This window comes from Heloderma suspectum, chromosome 2 (genome assembly GCF_057233095.1).
Source record: "Heloderma suspectum isolate Gila_16-S chromosome 2, 16-S_ref, whole genome shotgun sequence".
Taxonomy (NCBI): Eukaryota; Metazoa; Chordata; class Lepidosauria; order Squamata; family Helodermatidae; genus Heloderma; species Heloderma suspectum.
The window spans coordinates 339704210-339720359 of NC_139459.1; the positions used below are offsets into that span (position 1 = coordinate 339704210).

Genomic DNA, 16150 nt, shown 5'->3' on the forward strand with positions numbered 1-16150 from the left:
AGGCCAATTGCCAAAACAGTTATCCTAGTTCCAATATTTCTGGCCCTGACTGTACTTTCCTGTTGTGCTTGGGCTTGTCTGGGGACCTCTCAGATCTAAAGTGAGAATAATGCCCCCCTAGACCTCCAGGAAGGAGATGAGAGACCACTTAGGATTGGGGAAGGCAGCCCACATCTAGGTGACTTGGGCATTCCTGTGTGAAGGGAAATCAGGCCAAATGGTAAAGCGTTCACTTCATGCTAGAGGTAGTGGCAGGTTTCACCCCCCCCCCCTGCATTCTCCAGCCCACCCTGCTATTTTTTTCCTGGACAGAGAGCAGGGCCAATGCCTGTCTTTACCCCGGACCTTTTGGGAGGAAGTGGGGTGAGATTGGCCTGCAGTAGGGGAATTACCTCATGTTTTGTTTTGCCAGTGCAAGACTACAGCAGTGAGGCCTGTATTTGCCAAGGCAAGCCGTTGGTTTGACTCAGCATAAAGGAGAACCTGCCATCTACCTCATATGTGTAGGGCTCAAGCCCTCGGCCTTATTAGCACCACACTGGGATATATTTTGGCCTAAGGCTGTAATAGAATTTTTGTGGTGGCGAGGGCTACTTCCTCTGTTCGTAACACTTGCCTTATGAAAGCTTGCCAGGTCAGTCTGGCTGGGAGGACCAAAGAAACTATTAACTGGGTTCATTTGGGCAGCTTTCCCCTCCAATGACAAGTGCTGGGTATGGGGCTCAGATAAGCGGCTTTCCATTTTTTCCACACCACACTTGGTGAGGCTGCTGGGCCTTCTTTCTGCTTCTGGCCCCTCATTCTCAGAAGGCTGGGATCTCCTCTCCATTCAGAGACTGTGCTGATGTTACTTTTGGAAATATCTTCTATTTGTTTTTCTGTGTCTAAAGTGGGGATACATGGAAGTGTGGAGTGGCTACTTTATTAGGAAAGTCCCAAGATGCATTTCTTTTCCTAACCATAAAAGTAGCTGTGGTGATCTTCCATGGGTCCTCCCATATGGGAGCTGGTCTTGCAGCTGCAGAACACTTGAGGAACAAAGTTTTTATTTAGATTAATTAGTAGTGAAACTGAACATTTTGTCTTCTTCTTTAACATGTGGATTGACTCACTTGCTTGAGTCATATGCTTCAAAAAACCACATCCTACACCCTAAATTAGAGCTGTCTGGATATAACCATAGGCTTGGTCTGTGCTAAGACTCACAGGTAGGGATGTACAAAAGTCACTTACCTTTTTGCAGATTCTGTTCACGGAATCCTCAACGGGGGGGGAGGCGATTCGGTCCTCCCCCCCGGAATCCTCGACGGCCTGCTGTGCTCCGCGGCAGCTCCACAGAGCAGCTGGCCAGGCCCAGGCCAGGGCTGTCCGCAGCCGGATTTCCGGCCGCGGAGGGCTCTGGGTAAAAAACAAAAAAACAAAACCACGTATGCAAATGGCGGCGGCTACGGCTGCCACCATTTGCGTTCCTTATTTTTCGCCGTCTTAGTCTACATAAATATTGACGTAGACTAAGACGGCAAAAAATAAGGAATGCAAATGGTGGCGGCTGTAGCCACTGCCATATGTATACATGGGGTTTTTTTAAAAACCCAGACGTGATAGGCTACGTAAGTCTTTACATAGCCTATCATGTCTATGGGGAAAAAAAAGAAAAAGACCAGACTGCGAATGGCGGCGGCGGCAGCCAGTTGGAAGACCAGCCACCACCGCCGAAGCCGCCACTGGAGCCGCCGCCGTCCGGAACATCCGCCCCAGGTAAGTCTCGTTCCGGGGTGGATCTGCGGGGGGCGGGTGGCAGGCCATTCTGCGATGGATTTCGGGGGGCTGAATGTACTGGCATTCAGCCTCACTGAGATTCGTCACGGAATTCTCTGACATCCCTACTCACAGGTATTAGTAACTATACTGTTAACTGTTATACTGTTGCAGAAAAAAAACACCATCCTTTACACAAATGTTTTCTGATAAAACAGTTTATTCACATTAAAAAAAACCCATTATATAGGTAAGTCCCATTCTGAACCTGGATTAAACCTAAACCTAAACTGGTTTAATATCTTTGTTAGAGCTAAGGTTTGGGGCTGTGTTGCCAGTGCCACTGGGTTTGGAGGGGCAGTTCTATAGCTGCAAACAACCTTTTTCAGAAAAAGGGGTCTATATTCCTGCACCCCTAACTGACCCCCCCTCCTTCCCATTCGTTATCCTTTGCTATTCACAGTGACGGGACAAATAGTGAAGCACTGATTCAACTTATGTTATGATTCCACCCTAAGAAATCCTTAGGAGCATGCATGATGTGTCCTGATAGGATATAGAAAGCTAAAATAATGTTGGTTGGATATCACTTGATAGCATCTCCAACCTAGCCACTGGTTGAACTGCTGTGATGTCATAGAATCTTTGCAAACATTCTAACTGCTCGGAGTGAAGATATCCGCAACAAAACCAACCAAGCCAGTACAGGTAGTAAAAGGTCAGTTGAAAAGGTCATGTAGAGCCAAAGGGAAAAAAGGGGAGGCAGAAGCAAAACTGCTGAGTAGACGGGGAGACAGCAGACTGAGAGGCCAAGCGGAAGACAGTCTATAGCCAGGGCTCAAAAGGGGGAAATTAGGAAGTGGAGTAAGAAGAAGCAATTGGAGGAAAGGATGGATGGTGGAGGGAGAGGCCTGAAAGAAGGGGTTGTAGGATGCAGGGAGGGATGTAGAAGGAAGAGGTTGGGGTAAACAATGTGATACCAATCCTTGGGGGAGTGTTCTGTTGACCAGAAAGGAGTGGATAGGCAAGAGACCCTGGCTGGCTGGCTGGCTGCCTGGCTGGGGGCAGTAAGCAACATGGGGAGATATATATATATATATATATATATAGAGAGAGAGAGAGAGAGAGAGAGAGAGAGAGAGAGAGAGAATCACCTAGGGTTGGAAGGGGCCTACAAGACCATCGTGTCCATTGCCAGGTGGTCTCCCACTGAAGTACTAAGCAGGGCTAACCCTGCTTGGCTTACGAGATCAGACGAGATCGGGTGCATCCAGCCCTTTGGAAGAGTCAGAATATGTTTTATATACTGAACTAGCCAGCCATGAAGGTGGCTGCACCTCTCTCATATTCCAGACAGAAAAAAACAAAGCAGATTGCATTAAAAAAAGACAGATGCTCTCTCCCCTGCCTATTCCCCACAACCACATGAGCCAAAACAAACAGCAGCACAAACAATATGCATGAAGGGCCATGCTGTAAGCATTCCACATGAATGGCCGACTGGAATGTTGCTATCTTAAGGCGGAATAACATATTGAGAAGGATGCACAGGGTGGCTGCTGCTGAAAAAGGCATCTCTATGTTGCTGAGTCAATCTCTCTCCTCCACGCCTCATGTCTACTTACCCTGTGTCCTGATGCCATAATTACATGTAGTGATGGGCAAACTTATCCCAAATAAATTATCTCCTTGAAAAGTAACAAATTCATCCATGTAATCTTGGCTGAGCGTTCTCCTTTAATTTGAGATCTTGTTCTGTGTAATTATGAAATTTGGTGGCATCACTAATTATGTGCATTTCCACAGCCTGCAAATGTACGTTGAGAGGGAAGAGTGGTGAAATGCACATTGTAACACCAGGACATGGGGGCAAGAGTGGGCTGACCATACGTACCATTTTAAACGGGACAGTACCGTTTTTTTCATATTTCCCAACTGTCCCGTCGTTTTAATATGTCAATTTTGTCCCGTTTTTAACTTTTTGGAAAAAACGGAACGCGTTTATCATAAGGCTCTATGCTAATCAACGCGTGCAGTAAAACTACTAGTGTGACGAAAGAGGAAGTCCTATTTACTGTATCCAGTTGGGGACAGACTTCTTGAGCTAGCGACGATCAGACGCCACCCCCTGGCTTGTCTGCAGTGGCGGGAAATTCAAGACGCGGTCGCTAAGCCCCATTCAGCGTGTGGAAGCCAGGAGGGTGAGTCTTACTGTTATTTCTACCATCATTCCGCCCATAGGGATTCTTTCTGCCCTACGTTCAGTTTGATTCGGACTTTTCAGACTCATATTTCGGTTCAACAGGCTGTTAGCTATTTTTTTATTACAGCGGAACTCTCCAGTGGGACATTAGCATATCCTGGCTTGTGATAGCAGTCGGGGGGTTCATTCCTTTTTTTTTTCTTTTTGGTGTATGTTTATGATTTTTTTGCAGTCTGGCCACTGAAGTCCAGCCACTGCAGTCCTGCATTAGAGTGTTCAGTGTGGTATGCCATACAGATTAGTTTACTGCTCATGTGATATTTTATGAGTATTTTATATATGTATATTTGAGTGTTTTTTGTGTGTATATGCAATAAATTAGTGTTATTCATTTGCACCCCTTTCTATGTTCTTTTGCAGTGAGTTTAGGTTGTTTTTTAGGTCTCTTATAGCCTGAGAGACCACAAAGGGAGCTGCAGTTGTTCTGTTATATTGTGTTTTTCATGAATACAGAATATTACATAACCCCGTCCCGTTTTTATCATCCCAATATCCTGTTTTTGTCTCAAGGAAATATGGTCAGCCTAGGTAACAGCCAGTGTGGTGTAGTGGTCAGCGTGTGGGACGGGGACTTAAGAGACCCAGGTTCTAGTCCCCAGTTGGCCATGAAGATCACTGGATAGCTTTGGGCCAGTCACTGACTCAGTCTAACCTACATCACAGGGTAAAATGTTGTTGTGAGGATAAAGTAGAGAGGAGGCGGAGGAGAATGTACACTGCCTTGGGCTCCTTGGAGGAGAGGTGGGATAATAATAAGTTGAACTAGATATTACAGAAGGGGAGGGTGGAACTTGACACAGGGATGCCAATGTGCAGCTCCACCCTTAAACGGATATACAACTAATGCTGCTTGGTGCACGTTACAGCAAGGGTCCATCCTTGGATGAGTGCTTTTCTGGAGGAAATATTCAAAATTGTGAGTATTCTGCACGTACACCTGCAAAAGGAGAACTCCTAATTTGAACCCATAGGAAATGTGAGTTTTGGTGGGTAAGGAATTGGAGATGAGTCGAATGACAGACATAAAGAGGGAGAGAGAGGGAATGGCATGGGGGAAAGGAACTGGAAAGCTACTGAGGGAAGGGGGGAAAATCACAAGAAGGGAGCTTCACACAGGAAAGGGAGCTTCACATAGCATTAAAATCATGTCCCCTTGATCAAGGAAAGCTCCAGCAAGTGCCCCCTACTCCCACCTGCCCCACTCCCAACTTCTGGCTTCTGTGTCTTAACAAATACTGCCCACATGCTTCTGTGTCTCTCTAGGCAACGACCATTAGAACCAGGCATTTGGTTTACTGGCTATTTGGCTTTTAAAATACATAGTTTAAAGCTGAAACTTAGGATTACCAATTTCTTACTTGTACCAAATGCTGCGAATGCCTTACAAATAATTACTCTAATTGGACCTACAACTGCTGCCTGCCTCTTGCTTTTTAACTGCTCCTCTCTCTGCATCTGAAGCATTTATCCAGTCCACTTGGAGGCAAAATGCACACAGCCCTGCCTAAAAATAAATCAAATTTCTGGGCCAAGAAAAGCGGATTTCTGCTGCCTTTGCTTGATGTACATGGATTTGATCACTATGCATAATTATGTTTCAGCTAGTCACGGAGAGGAGCAAAGAACTATGCATGGAACTGAAGTCCTGCTAACTCATCCCTTGGAATCCTGCCCACTCCCTCTGAGATTCCACTAGGCGGGAACAGCATGCACTGTCCAGTCCATCTCCACAGCATTACAGGATAGAAATGGGGGCGGGGGGGCAGGAGACAATCCAGCCAAAGTTAATTACTTCCCAAACCCCATTGACCTTGATATGAAAGATAAGAATCTGTCTCCACTATCCCCCACTGCAATTAGTGGGACTTAAAAGTGCTTTTACTTTGGCTGGATTTCTGCCCTTTAAAAAAAGGAGAAAATCATGAGATTCATAGGATACTGAGTGCAGTAACTGCTACCAGTTCCTGCAGCTTCAGGGTGTATCATGCAGTCCTGCTTTTAAGCCACTTTTCTATGAGACACTGAGAAGTCCCCCCACCTCCTTTGGGCCCACACTTCCCACATCTGTACGTCATACCAACCCAAGCTTTCAAACAGTTCTTTGCTCCTGAAAAGTTGGGCCCGCTGCTGATGTGTGTGAAAGGCCATGACCCTATAAGCCAGGGGTGCAGAACCTCAAATCTGGCCTGCCCAAGCCTAATCCAGCCCTCCAGGATTACCCAGATGACCACACCCCTCCCCCCCGTTTGTTATAAGAGATCAGACCAAGGGTCCATCCAGTCCAGCATATGGTCAGCCATATGCCTCTGGAAAGTCCACAATCTGGTAAATGAATGAGCACCTGCTCATGAGTATTTGGAAAAGAAAAGCTGTGAACAATACACACGTTCACACACACGTACACAAAACTCCCATTTGAGGATATCCAAATGTATTTTGTACTCCAAGATATGTTCTTGGTACAGTCACTCAAGAAAGAGCCCCCAGATACCCAAATCGCTCAGACCCTGGCACTGGACCTGGCTGTAGGAAAAGTGAAGATTTAGAGCAACAAGCCAACGTTCTTTTTAGGTTTCTTTCCTTTTCCAAACCCACATGGAATTATATTATTTCTCTAAACTCACAGAGTTGCACCAACCGGAGGGCAGGGGAAGGCAAGCGAATTCAGCTGAGCTGTTTACCAGACAAGAGAAAATGTCTTCCAGAAGAAACTAACAACTGTAGTGTTTAGAACTCCTGAGGAAGCCATTTTCTTTTCACCCCTCCCCCCTTTACTACCCCTCCTTTTTGTCCAATACAGTATCTATATACTATTGCCCCTGCAAAGGAAATTATTTGCTATCTTCCAATTCCAAAAAGGGACGCCTTCCGCTTTGCTGTGGCTGGCGAGACTGTTGTAGTGCACTGCCTGTCGTACGCAAGGCCTCGGCCACAGACACCATGGCATTGACCATGGGATGGAGGATATCCCTGGTGCGCTGGAGCTCGGCCTCAATCATGTTGAGCTCCTTGATCCTAATCTCCCTTTCCAGCTGGCTGTCCCTGGCTCTTGCTTCTCTATCCAACTGGGCCTCTCTAGCCCGGGATTCACGGTCTAGCTGGGCTTCCCGGGTCCGGGCCTCCCTGTCCAAAAGCATTTCCCTCAACATGGCCTCGCGAAACTCCCCTGCACTGATTTCTCCCCTCTCGTGAAGGGCCTCCATGGTCTCCCAGGTCCTCCGGTAGTCGGTCATGATCTCGTGCATCATTTCTTCGTGAGACCGCCTCTTCCTCTCCCGCATGGATGCCATTCTCTCTGCTGTTGTCAGTGGGCGCCCTAGAGGATTATCTCGCCTGCCTCGGCCTGCAAGGGGAAAGAACAGATCTGGTCAGGCGCTGAAGGATAGCTCTGTTTACTGCTCTATTTTGACACATCACTCAGCTCAGAGCTCTGACCGCTGGCACAGATACAGAGGACAGCACCAAGGAGTGGCTAAGACTGTGCTGCATTCTCTATTTTTGTTTGGGTGGGGTCCAAACGGATGTTGGCCCACAGAATTACATGTTAAATCTTTGCAACACCTGTGTGGATCTGAAGGTCTCAGGTCAATAAATAAGCACACAACACACAATAATGTTGCTAGCAAGGGTTTTGGGGTGGTGGTGGAGGGAAGTGATCTACCGTAGCTCACAGCCTTACATAGCTTTACTAAGCCATTGTGGTGTAGTGGTAAGAGCAGGGTCTCTAATCTTTTTGGATCAGTGGGCACTCTCACATCACCATCATCATCATTTATATCCCGCCTTTCCCCCAATACTGGGACTGAAGGCGGCTTTACAACGTTAACACTTATACAGTTAAAACATATAAATAGAATATACAAAAGTTAAGAATATAATTAAATTATCAATAATATTAAAATTGTATAAAATATCAGAATTTAAACAACAACAACAATATAAGCAATGGTACCAATCTATCATATTCTCACAGGTGCAAACTATCTATCCCCAAAGGCCTGCTGGAACAAAAAAGTGTTTGTCTGCCTATAGAAGCATACCAAGGAAGGTGCCACTCTTGCCTCCCTAGGAAGGGAATTCCAGAGCCTTAGGGCAGCCACCGAGAAGGCCTTCTCCCGTGTTCCCACCAGGCGAGCCTTTGATAGTGGCGGGGCCGCGAGAAGGGCCTCCCCTGAAGATCTCAGGGCACAAGCAGGCTCATAGGGGAGAATACGGTCTTTCAGATAACCTGGACTCGAGCTGTACAGGGCTTTATAGGTCATGACCAGCACTTTGAATTGTGCTTGGAAACAGACTGGAAGCGAGTGAAGCTGTTTTAGCAGGGGAGTTGTATGCTCCCTGTAGCCAGTCCCAGTCAACAGTCTGGCAGCAGCTCTTTGAACCAGTTGAAGTTTCCAGACACTCTTCAGAGGCAGCCCCACGTAGAGCACGTTGCAGTAATCCAAACGGGATGTAACTAAGACATGTGTCATTGTGGCCCAGTCAGACATCTCAAGGAACAGGCGCAGCTGGCGCACTAGTCTTAACTGTGCGAAAGTACTCCTGGCCACCGCTGAAACCCGGGCATCCAGGCTCAGGGCTGAATCCAGAAGTACACCCAAGCTGTGAACCTGTGTCTTCAGGGGGAGTGTAACCTCATCCAGCACAAGCTGAATCCCTATTCCCTGATCTACCTTTCAACTGAACAGGAGCACCTCTGTCTTGTCTGGATTAAGCTTCAATTTGTTTGCCTCACCCAGTCCATTACTGCCGACAGACAGCAGTTTAGCACAGCAACAGATTCCTTGGAATTAGATGGAAATGAAAAGTAGAGTTGGGCGTCATCAGCATACTGGTGACACCAAACCCCCAAACTCCGGACCTCTCCCAGTGGTTTCATGTATATGTTAAATAGCATGGGGGACAAAACGGATCCCTGAGGAACTCCACAGGCCACTGGCCAGGGAGTCGAACAAAAGTGCCCCAGCACCACCTTCTGGGTCTGCTCCTCCAAGAAGGAATGGAGCCAAAATGGCTGCCGGGGGAGGGGCTTGCCCATTCATAAAGTGGCTGCCATGGGGAGCATAGCTGGTCACAAAACACTTGTTTCCCAGAAGGCAAACTGGTGAGACTAAAAGAAAAGTAACATGCTCAAGTACGTAAGTACAAGGCAGAGGTGGGGTCTGAGCTCCAAAGCACAAAACTACCCCTTTGAACTCAAAGATGGCACTGGAGGGCAGTACTTTGCTTTGCAGCATGCAAGTATTCCAGTAAAAAAAATCTTAAGAAATAAAATAAAAATCAGGAGGCAGGAAGCCTGGCAGGCACCAAAAGAGGGGTCTGTGGGCATACTGGTGCCCACGGGCACAATACTGGTGACCCAAGGGTTAGAATGTTGAACTAGGTCTAGGGAGACCTAGATTCAAATCTTTACCCAGCCACGAAGCTCACTGGGTAACCTTGGGCTACTCACTCCCTCTCATTCTAAGCTGTCTCACAGGACTGTTGTGAGGATAACACGGTGTGGGGGAGAGAACACTGTATGCCACCCCGAACTCCCTGGAGGAAGGGTGGCATAACAGTGTAATAAATGGCCAGTCTCCGCTTTGCTGATCTTTAATATGGCTGGAGGATCCTGCATTTTGCCCATTCCACTCTATAATCCTTGGATGCTGGAGTCCAAACTGATGTTGGCCCACAGAATAACATGTTAAATCTTTGCAGTACCTGTGTGGATCTGAAGGCCTCAGAGGATCCATACTCAAGCACATGACACACAATAATTTTGCTAGCAGAGGGGTTTGTGGAGGTGGAGGGAACTGACACTATTGTACTGATTTGTCAGTCACTTGATTTTCAAAGGAAGGGGACGAAAAAGATAAATAATTTTAGCTTAAGAAATAAAGGCCAAGTGGCAGGGGGTGGAGAAAAAATGCTTTCCACCCCCAGTCTCTGAGGCCTGACATGGAAAAATTGGAAATTTGGCAAAAAACTGAAGGGGGAAAAATACTCTTACAAAAATATCATTTTAGAAACGATCATCAGTGAAGTATTAATTGCATTAAAAGGATGCACCTTTGTGAGCTTTTCCTTTAGAAATGCAAGGCTCTATCAACAGAAAGTTCCATAAGCATATCCATTATAGACTACGATTTATAATTAGTGAATTCCTTTGTTTCTTGAGTGATTTTGATTTATGATTATGAATGTTCTTTTTGTTGTCTTTATTTTGTTAACCTTATTTTGAAATAAAATCAAATGTCATGAGAGAGAAAGAAAGTTACAGAGCAATCCTACAGTTGTCTACTCAGAAGTAAGCCCCAGTTAGTTCAATGGGACTTAATCCCAGATAAGTATATATAGGATTGCAGCCTGTGTCATGCTGAAGTCCCATTCATTTCAATGGACCTTAAATCCTACTAACTCTCAGTGGATCATGGTCACATTCCTTCTGTTTCTGTACAGTACTGCTGAGGTTTTTAAGCAGGAATGGTATAGGAAATTGGATTGTCCCATTCTGCCTAATCACTTGTCACTTTGGTGTCTATACCAATATTGTCACTTTGGTGTCTATACCTATATTGTCTATGGATCTTAGGCTACGTCTTATTCAGCAAAAATGTTTGTTTTGTGGCTATTAGACAGTTCAATGCCTCTTTAATAAGGGATTGTCTAATTTGGCTAATGCTTCTTTTAAATATATGTTTTAGGAATATTCAGTAGCTGCTTCTTTTTGAGAGAAGGTTATTATATGGATAAATTTTGTGCTGGAACAGTCTTTAATACTCGCTGATGTGCATGCTTTTTTAAATTATTTACCTGCTTCATGGAAATTAATGAATGGTCAGTGTAAATAGATTCTCCGTGCCTACTTGACAGCTAAAAATCTGATATTGCAACATTGGAAGGATAAACATTTGCCTCCTATAATGCAATGAATTGAGGTCCTTACCATTATTTCAGTATTTGAATGGGTGGCATATAGATGCCACCTTCAAATGGATCCTTATTTGGATATCTGGTCCACTTTTGTTGAAGCCTATGCATAATTGCTAGTAAGGTGTATTTTCATATATATGCATTTCATATGCATCCATTGCTATGGATATATAGAAATGTATGTACAGATGTATATTTTAAAAACGCCAAAAAAGAAAAGATAAAAACAATACCTTTGATGTCTACATAACGTTGTTTCCTGAGGATTCTTATTTTCTTATACACAATCCTATACATGTTTACTCAGAAGGAAGTCCCACAGAGTTCACTGGGGCTTACTCCCAGGAGATGGGTACAGGAACGCAACTTTAAAGTGGTAAATAAAATTTAGGTTCGATAATTCAGCACTGCATATATTTCAGGTTTCCCCAACACTTCTGGGTTTTATTTTTCAGGGTGTGGGGTGGCAGAATGGTGAAAAAAGTCCCCCCCCCTCACAAAGGGGCCTGAGGTATAAACCCATCTTTTATCACATAATTGCATCTGACATACGAGTCTGTGTGAAACTGCTGTTTCTGTGAAAGAATGATCTGCTATCACAGACACCAACAAGCCCAAGTATGCAACATATGTAGCATATGGATATAACATTAGTAGCATATTACCAATCTTGTTTTCTCTGTTTGGAAGAATGTACATGGCCAAGCCTCATAATAACTCTATTAGCAATAATTAATGTCCCCAGTGGTATAGGAACAGCACAGTAGGTACAAATGCTTATTGCTGATATATGAGCTGTGATATTAACCAATATAAGCAGGAAATGTCTAAAACCAGTGGCTGTGATTACCAAGGGTAGTAATTTTAACTCCTACATGTCAGATGGTTTCATAATAGTTTTGTAACTCCCTACTCCTCTGGAAGTGTGCATCTGTCGCAGAAGATCCCAAGAATGTGAACAAATTTAGAATGTATATACCTTGGTAACACTCCTGTGTCTACATTATATTTATTATTTCTGCTTTCATCCCTTGAGTTTCTCCCTCTCCAATATCCTTTTCTTCCTCCAACCAGCCAAATCCTCCCCATTTACACTTTTCCACACTCCTACATTTCCTCTCTCCTCAGCCCCTTCCTCCTCCTCCTTCCTATTTCCTGCCTGCTTGCCTGCCTCTGTATCCCTCAGCCCAATTAGTTTGCTAGGGTGGAGCCAAGACTGCTGGGAACCAATGCTGATTGGCTGCTGGGATGAAAATCTAAGTGGCCTCCTCACCAAACACCTCCAGACCCTCCCAATCCCCGCTAAAAGACCCCCTTCCCTCCCTCCCACTTTTTGACTAAAATTGGCTGAATCTGGATATGTAGCACCGTATGTTTCTCCTGGCAAAGTGAGATAACGTGCATAGCATCCACAGCATCCAGCCTTAGCCAGGTTCCTCTTTTAAAACCAATTTCAGGTCTTCATCTTTCTCCCAAGGCACATCTAATTTGGCCCTCTAAACAGGAGAAAATTCAGGTCATGCCCCTGCCCCTCCATGACCCAAGAGCCAATCCCTACAGAGTGAGACTCTAGATGGGTTCTTATGGGTTCCTACAGCTGGCTTAGAATTGTCTGAACTGAGAAGGTTCACAGAAAGCCACTGCAGTAACAGGGTACTTGCTCACCAGTAACAGTGTGGTGTCCACCTTTGCTGGGGCCAGCCATTGGTTGTCCACATAAACGCACTGTTTTGTCTTTGGAACATTCCTCCCCTATTGTGGTTTCAATCACATCTGGGTCTGCTGCCACCAGCTCTCGCGAGATCCCCAAGTTGGGTTCCGTTTCCGTGTCTGTGTCAGCATCCATGCTCGAGAGGGTGTTCGGTGGCGTCATTTGGTTGCCCTCTTCTTCTGAGACTGGGGCCTCCATGTCTTCTGGAGCTTCGGTTTTCACAACGACCCGCATGGACCCATCCATACCACCCAGGCTTCGATTCGCTACACCGTCCATTTCACCACCAAACATCTGATCCAACTCTCGAAAGTAGCGGCAGGAAACCGGCTCAGCTCCGGCACAGACTTGCGCATCCTTGGCCCTCCGATAACTCCGCTTGAGGTCCCGGCCCCTGTTCCTACACTGCGAAGCATTGCGCTCGTGACCCCTGGCGATCATTTGTGCCGAAAGGTCCTCATAGATGTCGCTGTTTGCCGGGCGGTTTTCAATCCACCTTAAAATCAGCAGTTCACCCCAGAGGGCAAGAAAATCTCGAGTTTCTGTCTCTGACCACACAGGAGCTCGAGGCTGCAAGCGCTGACGAGGAGTATGAGGCATTTCTGTTTTCAAGTAGTCCACACAGATCAGGACCAAACTCCACACAGCTCCAGATCCTTAAATGCCTTAAAAGTGACAAACTTTCCTCCAAAGACCTAGAAGCCACCCCTGGAGGAAAATAACACAGAGGTTGCATGGAACACAAAGGCACAAGAAGAAAGCCAAGATGGAACCTTTTGCACAACCGAGTGTTCACATGAACAGTTGTTAGTCAGTAGTAACGTCGTGGGTGGAGCTTCGATCGGGACTTGGAAGGGTCTCTTTCAGACACTTGAACTGGCCAACCCCCACTCACAACGTCACATCCATCAACCCACCGAATGGCTTCTTTCAGGGAAGGGTGGCATCAGCAGAGCAGCGGCCCAATAGGCAAGGCTGGGAGGCGGAGGCGGCTCCAGCAAGACCGCTCCTTTGCAGACAGGAAAAGGAAGGCATCCGAGCCTGGCTTCGCACACCCTGCTTTGCCTGTCTGCAGCTGCTCGTCCGTCGCATGCTGCAAACGGAGAGGGCTCTAGGACGAGCAGCAGTTTGTTGCTTTATCAGAGGGACTAGTTGCATCAGGGAGTCTTTCTCTCTGTGTAACGCTTTGTGTGTTTGTTCCCCCCCAACCTCCTGCGTCCCCGTCTCTGCTCGTCTCCCCTCCAAGCCCCTGGATCTCTGTAGTGTTTCGGGTCTACTGACCTCTCTCCAGCGGGGAAGAAGCCAACTCATTGTGTGTGTATGTGTTTTAATCGGATGCTGTTGACCTTGGAGAACTGCTTGCAGTTCAGCAGGCACGGTCGTCGATCTCCCCCTGCTGGTTCCATCAGATACCAGCAGTGACGTAAAATGAGTTTAACACCTGCGCTTTTTCCCGCATGGCATAGCCAAAGGGCGCTCCAGAAGCTTGCATAGTTTTGCAGTTGGGGTCCAGGAATTAGCATAGTTTTTTTTTTTTAATTACAATAAAAAATCTCACCCCGATGCTGTTCAATATCTGCTTAAAACCACTGGGAGAGATCATCAGGAGGTTTGGGGCCGAGTGTTATCGGTATGCTGATGACACCCAAATCTATTTCTCCTTAACATTTTTATCCAAGGAAGGTATGACTCCTCTGAATGACTGCCTGAAGTCAGTAATGGGCTGGATGAGGGAGAACAAGTTGAAGTTGAATCCAGGCAAGACAGAGGTGCTGATTGTGAAGGGTCCTAATTCAGGTTTTTAGGTATGTCAACCAATTCTGGATGGGGTTGGACTCCCCCTGAAGGAGCAAGTTTGTAGCTTGGGAGTGCTTCTTGACCCAACCCTTCTCTTGGCACCCCAGGTGGAGGCAACGGTGAGAAGTGCCTGTTATCAACTTGGGCTGATATGCCCGGTACGCCCATTCCTAGAACATACGGATCTTGTAACAGAGGTGCACGCGCTGGTAACCTCTAGGCTTGATTTCCGCAATGCGCTGTACTTGGGGCTGCCTGTATATTTAGTTTGGAAACTTCAACTGGTTCAAAATATGGCAGCCAGGTTGGTCTCTGGGACATCCTGTGGAGACCATATTACACTGGTTTTAAAATCTTTACACTAGCTGCCAATTTGTTTCTGAGCAAAATATAAAGTGCTGGTTCTGACCTTTAAAGCCTTACATGGTCTAGGTCCAAGGTACCTCAGGGAGGTCCTTCTCCCCTACATCCCAGTCCGCCACCTAAGGTCCTCTGCTCTGCTGCGGCTGCCTAATGTGAGACTGGCAGCCACACGCAAGAGGGCCTTCTCCTTTGCCGCCCCTCAATTGTGGAATGACCTGTCGGTTGAAATGCGCCTGCTGACCTCGTTGAAGGTTTTTAAGCAGGCATTAAAAGAAGTTATTCTGGCAGGCCTTCCCTTTTTATAACTTTTGTTCCTTTTGCTGACTTTTGTATATTATTGTTAAGCAATGCTATTTTAAGCTGTGTTTTATTGTATTTTTTTAAACAAATTGTTTTTAGTTCAAAGTTGTTTTTAGTTATATGTTGTTTGTATGTTTTACTTAAATGGTTTTTAAACTTTATATGTTGTATTTTAATGTTTTAACTTTTGTAAACCACCCAGAGAGCTTCAGCTATGGGGTGGTTTAGAACTATAATAAATAAATAAAATAAAATAAAAATCTGGCAAAGGATAGAGAGAAGGGGGGCTAAATGTGTTATGCATGTTTAGACAGAAAAAAAAAGATCCTATAACTCGCAGCCTGCCCCAGCCTGCCATGCTGGCTAGGAATGCTGGCAGTTGTAGGACTTTTATTCTTTCTAAACATAGGATTGCACAGGGAGGGAGGGATCCTATTGGGCGGTATAGAAATGAAATAAATAAATAAATAAATAAATCCTATGCCTCCAGGTAGCGTCTGGGGGCAGGCATAGGATAGTCCAGTTTCCTGGCTCTGAGGTCAAACAGGGCTCCAAGGGCAGAGCCAGGAAACCCTGCTCCCTGTCCCCTCCTCCTTGTAACTGGTGTGGAGAGAACCGCGCCATCTACCTCCCATGATCGGAAAATGGAACACAGAGATGGGGAAAAGGTGGTGTTCCTGGAGGCAAGGAGGGGAGCAGACCGGGGCGGCTGTGATATGATGTATCCTATGGCTGCCCCAGCCTCCTTCCCTTCCCCTCTGAGGCACTGTGGCTAGATTGGCAAAATTGCCCATCTAGCAGAAATGCAGAATGGCTGGAGCGCAGAGGTGAAGATCATCTCTGCTGTCCTCCAGCCCTGGATTGGATACTTGGCAGCCTCCGAGTTCGGAGGCTGCATGCATTCCACATAGGATTGCACACTTCATGAATTAAACACTAGTAGCTGGTTGTGAGTTTTACTAACAGTAAAAAAGGTAAAGGCATGAGGCTTGGATCTTCTGTTTATGCTTGGTGTACAAAGGACCTTTGATATTTATTCT

The 16150-nt window shown here is 46.0% G+C and overlaps 1 protein-coding gene across 1 annotated transcript; it reads right to left on the bottom strand.

Annotated features, from left to right (window-relative positions):
* LOC146355154 (uncharacterized) lies at window positions 1-13922 on the bottom strand. The gene is made up of 2 exons (XM_084840745.1): window positions 12605-13922; window positions 1-7364 (listed from the first exon to the last, which is right to left on the bottom strand). Exons 1-2 carry the CDS (start codon window positions 13248-13250, stop codon window positions 6853-6855), a joined length of 1158 nt encoding a protein of 385 aa, XP_084696871.1. The 5' UTR covers window positions 13251-13922; the 3' UTR covers window positions 1-6852.
* Between the last annotated feature and the right edge of the window lie 2228 nt (window positions 13923-16150).

Excerpts from the sequence above, each read along its gene's own strand:
- LOC146355154 (XM_084840745.1), bottom strand. The coding sequence starts at position 13,250 with ATGCCTCATACTCCTCGTCAGCGCTTGCAGCCTCGAGCTCCTGTGTGG. Across the intron at positions 7,365-12,604 it reads TGGACACCACACTGTTACTG|GCCGAGGCAGGCGAGATAAT; the intron begins GTGAGCAAGTAC and ends TTCCCCTTGCAG.